The sequence below is a fragment of the Littorina saxatilis genome, linkage group LG15 (assembly GCF_037325665.1).
Source record: "Littorina saxatilis isolate snail1 linkage group LG15, US_GU_Lsax_2.0, whole genome shotgun sequence".
In the NCBI taxonomy this organism is placed as follows: domain Eukaryota; kingdom Metazoa; phylum Mollusca; class Gastropoda; order Littorinimorpha; family Littorinidae; genus Littorina; species Littorina saxatilis.
In genome coordinates, this window is record NC_090259.1 from 6,104,442 (window position 1) to 6,116,941 (window position 12,500).

A 12,500-nucleotide genomic window follows, 5' to 3' on the forward strand; every position below is an offset into this window, starting at 1 on the left:
AGAAGAGTGATGTAGAGGTTGTGTCAGAATGGCGTTGTGGAAAGAAAAGATTGGATATGATTGATAGAGAAGATCTTGTTACTCCCTTTGGGGGAATGGCCATTTGTGGATTATTTCTTGTTATCCTACTTGGTTGAATCGCTAGTGTACGTAACCCGTACGGCTTTCCTGAAGATCGTTTCTGGTTGTGAACTTCTGCACTCTAAAAGCTCAGGTTTTAAATGATAGAGACACTGTATGGTCATTGGTTGTCATTGCTTTAAAGAGGACTTTATTGTCAGTTGATCCTTACAAATTTCACAGAGCGTGGTGGATTATAAGTTACAACATCGCGTATGATCCCAGCTCTCTCTCTCTCTAGCTCTCTCTCTCTCTCTCTCTCTCTCTCTCTCTCTCGTCTATTCTTCTTCCAGTTGACAGAATACTAGGGTGTCTTACAATGGGGACTCTGGAAAAAGGTTTGCAATACAACGTGGTGTTTGATTGTAGATACAAACACAATCTGGTATTTTGGTTCGTTTAAACTTGAATTAAAAAGCGGTTAATTCAAGGCAGAACTTTCTGCATTTTCATTGCTTAAATAATTAGCTGGTTAATCAGTGCTGGTTTACCACCGCCCATACTTTATTTGCAACCAGCAAACACATGTCAGTGAAAATGTACGCTTACACACGTGCGCATACATCTGCCTCTTCCCATCCCCAGTCATGGTCACACACACACACACACCAGCATGCACGCAACATTTCTGTGACATTTAGGTTTTGAATTAACTTCACACACAAAAACGCAGAAAGTGAAATCTTTCTCAAATTATACTTTTGTGCTGTAGATCACGTGCACTCATTCCGGACTTTCATACCATCCTGACGAAGGCAGTGTATTTGCCGAAATATTGAAAAAGAAAAATCTAACCTGGTTTTTGATGTGTCCACTTTTGTTTTAATCTTTGTGCTGTAAGTGGTTTTAAAAGTTGTGAAGTGATCGGTTGCCACAGAACGTTTGGACGTGTAGTAGTGTGATGGATTATTGATTGTTTGCTACCTGTAGCGATCAGCTGTTCTGGGTCTGAACAACTGTGAATGTCAATTGTCAATGTCAGTGATAAATGACACCAGCCAGTGGAAGAATGAAATGTGTGTGCCATCTGCGTGCAGGACAAAAAATAAAAATATGCAGGTTATCAGAAGTAACAGCTGGATAATGGCTGATGGTTATTTAATATTGCTCTCAGGTGCCTGCAGGAATTGTTTTGATGATGATAATGGCAACAATTGGTGGTCAGATTATGGAGTTAGAATGTTAATTAATTAATCACCTCAATGAAAGGTTAAATCAACTATAATCTGACTACAGTGGAACCTCCCTTTTAAGACCCAGTGTTTTGATCAGATGTTCTGTTCATTATAACCCCTGTACATTTACCCCTATTTTAAGACTCCCTCCTTTTTACGACCTGATTTTCTCAGATTTTTTAGGTCCTAAAAAGGGGTTCCACTCTATTGCCTCAGTAAGAAGTTCAATCAATTATACTGTGACTATTATCTCAGTAGAAAGTTCAATCAATTATACTGTGACTATTATCTCAGTAGAAAGTTCAATCAATTATACTGTGACTATTATCTCAGTAGAAAGTTCAATCAATTATACTGTGACTATTATCTCAGTAGAAAGTTCAATCAATTATACTGTGACTATTATCTCAGTAGAAAGTTCAATCAATTATACTGTGACTATTATCTCAGTAGAAAGTTCAATCAATTATACTGTGACTATTATCTCAGTATTTAAAAGTTCAATCAATTATACTGTGACTATTATCTCAGTGAAAAGTTCAATCAATTATACTGTGACTATTATCTCAGTAGAAAGTTCAATCAATTATACTGTGACTATTATCTCAGTAGAAAGTTCAATCAATTATACTGTGACTATTATCTCAGTATTTAAAAGTTCAATCAATTATACTGTGACTATTATCTCAGTAGAAAGTTCAATCAATTATACTGTGACTATTATCTCAGTAAAAAGTTCAATCAATTATACTGTGACTATTATCTCAGTAGAAAGTTCAATCAATTATACTGTGACTATTATCTCAGTATTTAAAAGTTCAATCAATTATACTGTGACTATTATCTCAGTAGAAAGTTCAATCAATTATACTGTGACTATTATCTCAGTAAAAAGTTCAATCAATTATACTGTGACTATTATCTCAGTAGAAAGTTCAATCAATTATACTGTGACTATTATCTCAGTATTTAAAAGTTCAATCAATTATACTGTGACTATTATCTCAGTAGAAAGTTCAATCAATTATACTGTGACTATTATCTCAGTAAAAAGTTCAATCAATTATACTGTGACTATTATCTCAGTAGAAAGTTCAATCAATTATACTGTGACTATTATCTCAGTATTTAAAAGTTCAATCAATTATACTGTGACTATTATCTCAGTAGAAAGTTCAATCAATTATACTGTGACTATTATCTCAGTAAAAAGTTCAATCAATTATACTGTGACTATTATCTCAGTAGAAAGTTCAATCAATTATACTGTGACTATTATTTCAGTAGAAAGTTCAATCAATTATACTGTGACTATTATCTCAGTATAAAGTTCAATCAATTATACTGTGACTATTATCTCAGTATAAAGTTCAATCAATTATACTGTGAGTGTGACTATTATCTCAGTAGAAAGTTCAATCAATTATACTGTGACTATTATCTCAGTAGAAAGTTCAATCAATTATACTGTGACTATTATCTCAGTGAAAAGTTCAATCAATTATACTGTGACTATTATCTCAGTGAAAGGTTCAATCAATTATACTGTGACTATTATCTCAGTGAAAAGTTCAATCAATCATACTGTGACTATTGCCTCAGTGAAAAGTTCAATCAATCATACTGTGACTATTATTGCCCCAGTGAAAAGTTCAATCAATAATACTGTGACTATTGCCTCAGTGAAAAGTCTGATGAAATACTCCAGGGCCGACGAGTGTAACGGGCCTGCCTCGCGCTGCAGGCATGGTTTCGGTCCAGGGAGCAAGCAAACTGTTCATTGATTGGCTGAGCGCAGTGGGATCTGGCCGGCCATTGATTGATCGACTGGCGGGGGAGCAGGGGGAAACCAAATCCAACATGGGCGCTGATTGCCTCGGTCGCTAGGGGCCTGCGTTGATCAATGAATTGCAGAGGGCCAACTTCAGCAGTCTGTGTTTTTGAAAATGTGGATAGTTTGGAAGTTATCACCCCGGGGAGTGAGAGAAAAGCTGTCAGTGACCGTGCCCTCGATCTTTATTGCAGACAGGGACAGTTTTCGGGGAGGCATTTAGCGAAGCCATTTTTTTGTTGGTGTCAGGTTGTCATTGTGTGTTGGTGGTGTTAAACTATATTTCCCATGAGTGTCTGTACATACGTAGTCAAGACCACCCTGTTGAATTAGCTTTGGGTATTAATTATATCATGTGAACAAGTCTGCTTGCGAAGCAATAAGGCAACTGACCCGTGATTTGTAACATAGCCTTTGAGATGACACTTCTAGCTTGCACACATGTGAACAGAGCATTAACACAATACCCATATATATATATTAGTTTACATCAGTTGACAGGCTCAACCAATCTGAGCAAGGCAAATTTCTTGAGACTCCGGCGCGTCAGAGCTGGTTTTTCCAGGGAAGGGACTTACCCGCAGTATGAAAAGCTATGAAATATTGACCGCTTCTGATTCAGTACTGACTGTAACTATGAGGTACTTTTGTCCATGTGCACAGACTTAATCAGGGGTTGGTTACTTTGGTTTTCAGACTTCAAGTCTTTCTTAGATTTTTTTCCATGTCTTGATACTACATTTTTAAGACTCCAGGCATGGGAATTGTCCGCCGAAAGGCGAATTTCCGCCGAATTTTTTTTGTTCCGCCGAAAAAGCAAAAGTGCTGAAAAATAAATGCTGTAGCGCCTTGTAACCCGGAAAATACGGTACTTACACATTTTCAGCCTATTTTACTTTTTTTCAATTCCCATGCCTCATGACTCCTTCCTCCCCAAAAATCTGAGAAAGTCATAAATTGTTAGAAAGAGAGATCATAAATGGGAGGGAGGTTAATTTACAGTAGCTTTCAGGCTACAATGTGTGCCAACTTTGATGACCTACTTTGGTTATGAGCTATTGCAGGTGTTATTATTTACAGACAGGTTTGGGACCTGAAGAGCAGTGGGGGTACAAGGAACAAGGAAAACAATTGAGGCAGAAATTAGACAGTGGGTTATACAAACACCAAAATACCCAGCATGCTTCCCCCAAAATTGGCGTATGCTGCCTGAACGGTGGGGTAAAAACAGTCATACACGTAAAAAATCACTCGTGCAAAAACGTGAGTGAACATGCGAGTTTCACCCCATGAACGAAGAAGACAATGCACAACCTACCGGCCAAAATCGAGGGGGAAAAAGTATTGCCTTCATGTCCAACAATAAGGGTGGATGATAGTTTTGTGAGGGAATCCCATCACTGGACTTGTCTTTGGTCATATGACAGTGACAGGCACAGGAAAAAAACAGTATAATGGAATTTTTGACAAAATGAGATTTTAATGCAACAATGTTCTAGAGCACGAGATCTTGAAAAATATGCACAAACAAACAAAAAAACAGGAACAGAAACATGTTAATCCATGTTAATCCATGTTAATCCTCTCTTTATTCATCCAAAAACAAATTGACTGCCAACGTTCCAAAATTCAGAATAAAAAAAAGAAAGGTATGTTATAGGAACGTTTAATTATGACAGAAAAAAACACTAAGGTCACTGGTCTTTGACCTTCTTCTTCTTCTTGTCGATCACTACTGGTCTTTGACCTTCTTCTTCTTCTTCTTGTCGATCACTACTGGTCTTTGACCTTCTTCTTCTTCTTCTTGTCGATCACTACTGGTCTTTGACCTTCTTCTTCTTCTTCTTGTCGATCACTACTGGTCTTTGACCTTATTCTTCTTCTTCTTGTCGATCACTACTGGTCTTTGACCTTCTTCTTCTTCTTGTCGATCACTACTGGTCTTGGACCTTCTTCTTCTTCTTGTCGATCACTACTCGTCTTTGACCTTCTTCTTCTTCTTGTCGATCACTACTCGTCTTGGACCTTCTTCTTCTTCTTGTCGATCACTACTGGTCTTTGACCTTCTTCTTCTTCTTCTTGTCGATCACTACTGGTCTTTGACCTTCTTCTTCTTCTTCTTGTCGATCACTACTGGTCTTTGACCTTCTTCTTCTTCTTCTTGTCGATCACTACTGGTCTTTGACCTTCTTCTTCTTCTTGTCGATCACTACTGGTCTTCGACCTTCTTCTTCTTCTTGTCGATCACTACTGGTCTTGGACCTTCTTCTTCTTCTTGTCGATCACTACTCGTCTTGGACCTTCTTCTTCTTCTTGTCGATCACTACTGGTCTTTGACCTTCTTCTTCTTCTTCTTGTCGATCACTACTGGTCTTTGACCTTCTTCTTCTTCTTCTTGTCGATCACTACTGGTCTTTGACCTTCTTCTTCTTCTTCTTGTCGATCACTACTGGTCTTTGACCTTCTTCTTCTTCTTGTCGATCACTACTGGTCTTCGACCTTCTTCTTCTTCTTGTCGATCACTACTGGTCTTGGACCTTCTTCTTCTTCTTGTCGATCACTACTGGTCTTGGACCTTCTTCTTCTTCTTGTCGATCACTACTGGTCTTTGACCTTCTTCTTCTTCTTCTTGTCGATCACTACTGGTCTTTGACCTTCTTCTTCTTCTTCTTGTCGATCACTACTGGTCTTTGACCTTCTTCTTCTTCTTGTCGATCACTACTGGTCTTCGACCTTCTTCTTCTTCTTGTCGATCACTACTGGTCTTGGACCTTCTTCTTCTTCTTGTCGATCACTACTCGTCTTTGACCTTCTTCTTCTTCTTGTCGATCACTACTCGTCTTGGACCTTCTTCTTCTTCTTGTCGATCACTACTGGTCTTTGACCTTCTTCTTCTTCTTCTTGTCGATCACTACTGGTCTTTGACCTTCTTCTTCTTCTTCTTGTCGATCACTACTGGTCTTTGACCTTCTTCTTCTTCTTCTTGTCGATCACTACTGGTCTTTGACCTTCTTCTTCTTCTTGTCGATCACTACTGGTCTTCGACCTTCTTCTTCTTCTTGTCGATCACTACTGGTCTTGGACCTTCTTCTTCTTCTTGTCGATCACTACTCGTCTTGGACCTTCTTCTTCTTCTTGTCGATCACTACTGGTCTTTGACCTTCTTCTTCTTCTTCTTGTCGATCACTACTGGTCTTTGACCTTCTTCTTCTTCTTCTTGTCGATCACTACTGGTCTTTGACCTTCTTCTTCTTCTTCTTGTCGATCACTACTGGTCTTTGACCTTCTTCTTCTTCTTGTCGATCACTACTGGTCTTCGACCTTCTTCTTCTTCTTGTCGATCACTACTGGTCTTGGACCTTCTTCTTCTTCTTGTCGATCACTACTCGTCTTGGACCTTCTTCTTCTTCTTGTCGATCACTACTGGTCTTTGACCTTCTTCTTCTTCTTCTTGTCGATCACTACTGGTCTTTGACCTTCTTCTTCTTCTTCTTGTCGATCACTACTGGTCTTTGACCTTCTTCTTCTTCTTGTCGATCACTACTGGTCTTTGACCTTCTTCTTCTTCTTGTCGATCACTACTGGTCTTTGACCTTCTTCTTCTTCTTCTTGTCGATCACTACTGGTCTTTGACCTTCTTCTTCTTCTTCTTGTCGATCACTACTGGTCTTTGACCTTCTTCTTCTTCTTGTCGATCACTACTGGTCTTTGACCTTCTTCTTCTTCTTGTCGATCACTACTGGTCTTTGACCTTCTTCTTCTTCTTCTTGTCGATCACTACTGGTCTTTGACCTTCTTCTTCTTCTTCTTGTCGATCACTACTGGTCTTTGACCTTCTTCTTCTTCTTGTCGATCACTACTGGTCTTTGACCTTCTTCTTCTTCTTGTCGATCACTACTGGTCTTTGACCTTCTTCTTCTTCTTGTCGATCACTACTCGTCTTCGACCTTCTTCTTCTTCTTGTCGATCACTACTGGTCTTGGACCTTCTTCTTCTTCTTGTCGATCACTACTGGTCTTCGACCTTCTTCTTCTTCTTGTCGATCACTACTGGTCTTCGACCTTCTTCTTCTTCTTGTCGATCACTACTGGTCTTTGACCTTCTTCTTCTTCTTCTTGTCGATCACTACTGGTCTTTGACCTTCTTCTTCTTCTTGTCGATCACTACTGGTCTTGGACCTTCTTCTTCTTCTTGTCGATCACTACTGGTCTTGGACCTTCTTCTTCTTCTTGTCGATCACTACTGGTCTTCGACCTTCTTCTTCTTCTTGTCGATCACTACTGGTCTTCGACCTTCTTCTTCTTCTTGTCGATCACTACTGGTCTTGGACCTTCTTCTTCTTCTTGTCGATCACTACTGGTCTTCGACCTTCTTCTTCTTCTTGTCGATCACTACTGGTCTTGGACCTTCTTCTTCTTCTTGTCGATCACTACTAGTCTTCGACCTTCTTCTTCTTCTTGTCGATCACTACTGGTCTTTGACCTTCTTCTTCTTCTTGTCGATCACTACTGGTCTTGGACCTTCTTCTTCTTCTTGTCGATCACTACTAGTCTTCGACCTTCTTCTTCTTCTTGTCGATCACTACTGGTCTTGGACCTTCTTCTTCTTCTTGTCGATCACTACTAGTCTTCGACCTTCTTCTTCTTCTTGTCGATCACTACTGGTCTTTGACCTTCTTCTTCTTCTTGTCGATCACTACTGGTCTTGGACCTTCTTCTTCTTCTTGTCGATCACTACTCGTCTTTGACCTTCTTCTTCTTCTTGTCGATCACTACTGGTCTTGGACCTTCTTCTTCTTCTTGTCGATCACTACTGGTCTTCGACCTTCTTCTTCTTCTTGTCGATCACTACTGGTCTTCGACCTTCTTCTTCTTCTTGTCGATCACTACTGGTCTTGGACCTTCTTCTTCTTCTTGTCGATCACTACTGGTCTTCCACCTTCTTCTTGTCGATCACTACTGGTCTTCCACCTTCTTCTTGTCGATCACTACTGGTCTTCCACCTTCTTCTTGTCGATCACTACTGGTCTTGGACCTTCTTCTTCTTCTTGTCGATCACTACTGGTCTTTGACCTTCTTCTTCTTCTTGTCGATCACTACTGGTCTTGGACCTTCTTCTTCTTCTTGTCGATCACTACTAGTCTTCGACCTTCTTCTTCTTCTTGTCGATCACTACTGGTCTTTGACCTTCTTCTTCTTCTTGTCGATCACTACTGGTCTTGGACCTTCTTCTTCTTCTTGTCGATCACTACTCGTCTTTGACCTTCTTCTTCTTCTTGTCGATCACTACTGGTCTTGGACCTTCTTCTTCTTCTTGTCGATCACTACTGGTCTTCGACCTTCTTCTTCTTCTTGTCGATCACTACTGGTCTTCGACCTTCTTCTTCTTCTTGTCGATCACTACTGGTCTTGGACCTTCTTCTTCTTCTTGTCGATCACTACTGGTCTTCCACCTTCTTCTTGTCGATCACTACTGGTCTTCCACCTTCTTCTTGTCGATCACTACTGGTCTTCCACCTTCTTCTTGTCGATCACTACTGGTCTTGGACCTTCTTCTTCTTCTTGTCGATCACTACTGGTCTTGGACCTTCTTCTTCTTCTTGTCGATCACTACTGGTCTTTGACCTTCTTCTTCTTCTTGTCGATCACTACTGGTCTTCGACCAAGTACCGGTAGTCTTTTAAGTGCACAGACAGACGGACATTTATTTAAAAAAAACACGAAAAAAAAACTTATTTGACAAATTGTTCATAAGCTCATTCGGAGGACACAAGCGAGACAATCACAGTCACAGTAAAGGTGTCTTAAATATGGTGGGGGGGGGGGGGGGGGGGTTGTCATGAAGGGGGTTCTGCTGTATCATTTTCAAACCTATTGTACTGCTTTTCTGTTGAATATGTTGTACTTGGCTCCCAATATTTTGTTGCCACCGCTGTTGGAGACTGAAAAGTGACGCTGGGTTTTGTTTGTTGCAGAGATTTCCTGCCGCGAGGGTCTGGCATTGTGACAAGACGTCCGTTAGTTCTACAGCTCACCAACTCCAGAAGTGGTCAGTTTTTCCACCTCATCATCTTTTCTTGTGTTTCTCAAAGTGTGTGTGGGTGTGGGTGTGTGTGCGTGCGTGCGTGCGTGCGTGTGTCAGTGTTTGTGTGTGTGCGTGTGTGCGGAATGTAAATTCAACATTTAAACGTTCCAATACCTTACAGTTCTTTGACTCTGGATTTTGGAATGTTAGTTTTTAGATTTCTGCTTACATATTTAAGAATTAATTTCTGTCAGATTATTTTTTAAATGGACAGTTTAGTCCAGTCTTTTGCTTTTCATGCATTCAAAGTGTTGGTGCTGTTTGCAGAGTATGCGGAGTTTGTGCACACCAAGGGCAAGAAGTTCACGGACTTCAACATGGTGCGCAAGGAGATCGAGGACGAGACGGACCGGGCCACCGGGGGCAACAAGGGCATCTCCAACATCCCCATCAACCTCCGCGTCTACTCCCCACATGGTACGCACTTTGTGTGGGTTAGGGTAACTCTAAACCCTAACTTTGTCTCCACACTTTTCTTGCCAGGAAAAAAACCAAAGGACGCTGAACCCATGACTATTCCCAGGGCTTCATTTCTGTGCCCTTAGCTGCAGGCAGGCTGAGCTATTTGTAGCATCCTTTCCACCACCGCTCTACTCAGCAGTGCTAGCTCACTCAGAGCCATACACTGGTGTAGCGCAGTGTAGTGCGGAAGCATTTGGGTATAACAAGTAAGCGAGCTTAACAGTGTGCTGGTTGCAGCCTTTGGTCCCCTTTGCCCTGACTGTTTTTTACTCGCACTAAAGTGCAGGCCACGAACAGCTGTGAACTGTCAAGTGGGTTATATAGGGGGAGGGGGGGGGGGGGGGGGGGGGGGGATATGATAGCGCAGTTAGTAGAGAACTGGACCTGTGATCCTAGGGTCATGGGTTGGAATCCGGGCCGCCATAGACATGAGTCAACTTAATGTGCAGACTCTGAGATGGTATCCGTGTCCCACCCTGTGTCACCACTGTGGCGCGTAAAAGACCTCGGTCATTGTGCCATAAGTGCAGGTGGCTGATTACACCTAAACACGCCCACACCTGGGTAGCACGACTCTGTTGCTGCTCGCTTTCCAATGGGAGGAAGCGACCCGAATTTCCAAGCATTGGGATAATGGAAAACAAAATCAATTGCTCGTTACACGTGTGTGTGTGTGTGTGTGATGCCGTTGTGTAGTTTTTAAATTGATGTCGTTGATAAGTTTTTATTGATGCGTGTGTTGGTGTACATGGCTGTAGTGAATGTTTCTTAACCGCAATGTCAAGACAAATTGCCAACCTTGGGCAATTAAAGATTGTGTATTGTGTACTCTGTATTGTGTATTGCGTGCAGTGCTCAACCTGACGCTGATTGACTTGCCGGGCATGACCAAGGTGCCGGTGGGCGACCAGCCCGTCGACATCGAGATGCAGATCCGCGCCATGCTCTTCGAGTTCATCACCAAGGAGAACTGCCTCATTCTGGCCGTCACCCCCGCCAACGCTGACCTGGCCAACTCCGACGCCCTCAAGATCGCCAAGGAGGTCGACCCTCAAGGTCAGATTTTTGTGCTTTGGCACAATCCTCAATTATTCCTCGTTTTTTTTTACTTCCACCCCCACACCCATTTCCTTGTACCCAAATTCAAAAGTAAAAGAAAGTAAAAAATAAATAACATTTTCTTTTCTAGGTTCAAGGCAAGGCAGAATGAGTCTTATCTATTTTACTTTTTGTGTATGAATAAGATTTGCTCTGAATAGAACAGCTTTTTGTGAGTAAAGCTGTGTCGACGACAGTCATGGCCAAATGCATGTGTTTAAAGCTACAGTATCAACTGATATCAGAAATATTGAGAAGAATTCATGTTGTATCACTTTGAATCTAAATCTTTGCAACAATGTTTGTTTGTTTCAAACTAGAAGAAATTGCAGTTTGCTGATGTCTGTGTCAGTGTGTGTGGTTGTGGTTGTGTGTTTTTGTAGTGTATGTTTCCAATTGCTGCCGGTTCCCTGCATGACAGTCTTTACATGTGTGTGTGTCATGTGACAGGTCTGCGTACCATCGGTGTCATCACCAAGCTGGACCTGATGGACGAGGGGACAGATGCCAGGGAAATCCTGGAAAATAGATTGCTGCCACTACGCAGAGGTCAGTACCTGTCTGTCTGTCTGTCTGTCTGTCTGTCTGTCTGTCTGTCTGTCTGTCTTTGAGGGGGGAGGGAAGGTGGGATGGCTTTTTAAAAGGCAAATGCTATGTACTAAGTGGGCGGAAAGAAGGTAGGGTACTGTGTGTGGTTGTGTGTGTCTGTATGTGTGTGTCTGTATGTGTATGTCTGTGTCTGTATGTGTGTGCCTGTGTCTGTATGTGTGTGCCTGTGTATGTATGTGGGTTCGGGGGTGTGTGTGATCACTGGGAAAGAAGGAATGGTGAGTAAGTTAGGGTTGAAGGAGGGTACTGTTTTGTAGAGAAAAGCTGCCGTGTGTGTGTGTGTGTGCGGGCGCAGCTGCGCACACACATGTGTGCGTGCATGTGTGTGTGTGTGTGTGTGTGTGTGTGTGCTCACTAGGAAAGAAGAGAGAATGGTGATTAAGTTAGGGTTGAAGGGATATTGTAGAGAAAGGCTGCCGTCTTGTACAAAAGACTGTCTTCTCCATCCCATAATTACATTCCCCATCGTATTGCATTCATTGTTCTTGTGCTGAGAATAAACATGATGTGCAAGGTACTGACAAAGAATCAGTATCATTTAAGTATCTGCACCAGCAGAAGAAATACAGATTTATTAGGTGCAGGTGCATTAATCATAATAAACATTTGCATTGACGGGCGGGGATGTAGCTCAGTCGGTAGCGCGCTGGATTTGTATCCAGTTGGCCGCTGTCAGCGTGAGTTCGTCCCCACGGGGATGTAGCTCAGTCGGTAGCGCGCTGGATTTGTCTCCAGTTGGCCGCTGTCAGCGTGAGTTCGTCCCCACGTTCGGCGAGAGATTTATTTCTCAAAGTCAACTTTGTGTGCAGAATCTCCTCGGTGTCCGAACACCCCCGTGTGTACACGCAAGCACAAGACCAAGTGCGCACGAAAAAGATCCTGTAATCCATGTCAGAGTTCGGTGGGTTATAGAAACACGAAAATACCCAGCATGCTTCCTCCGAAAGCGGCGTATGAATGGCGGGGTAAAAACGGTCATACACGTAAAAGCCGTGGGAGTTTCAGCCCATGAACGAACAAACAAACAACAAAGAAAATTGTATTCTTTTAACATCCTAAAAATGTGAACACGGTGCTGTTAAAGATAAGGTTAAGACAGGTTGATAAAGAAGTGTTATGAT

At 41.8% G+C, this 12,500-nt stretch overlaps 1 protein-coding gene across 10 annotated transcripts in view; it reads left to right on the forward strand.

Annotated features, from left to right (window-relative positions):
• The window catches only part of LOC138948342 (dynamin-1-like), a 64,145-nt gene that overhangs the window by 14,194 nt on the left and 37,451 nt on the right, over positions 1-12,500 (forward strand). For all 10 annotated transcript variants that reach the window (XM_070319862.1, XM_070319856.1, XM_070319854.1 and 7 more), the window contains exons 2-5: positions 9,101-9,174; positions 9,478-9,627; positions 10,525-10,728; positions 11,221-11,319. In XM_070319862.1, the coding sequence (XP_070175963.1) occupies positions 9,101-9,174; positions 9,478-9,627; positions 10,525-10,728; positions 11,221-11,319 (527 nt within the window). The remainder of the gene's footprint in view (positions 1-9,100; positions 9,175-9,477; positions 9,628-10,524; positions 10,729-11,220; positions 11,320-12,500) is intronic.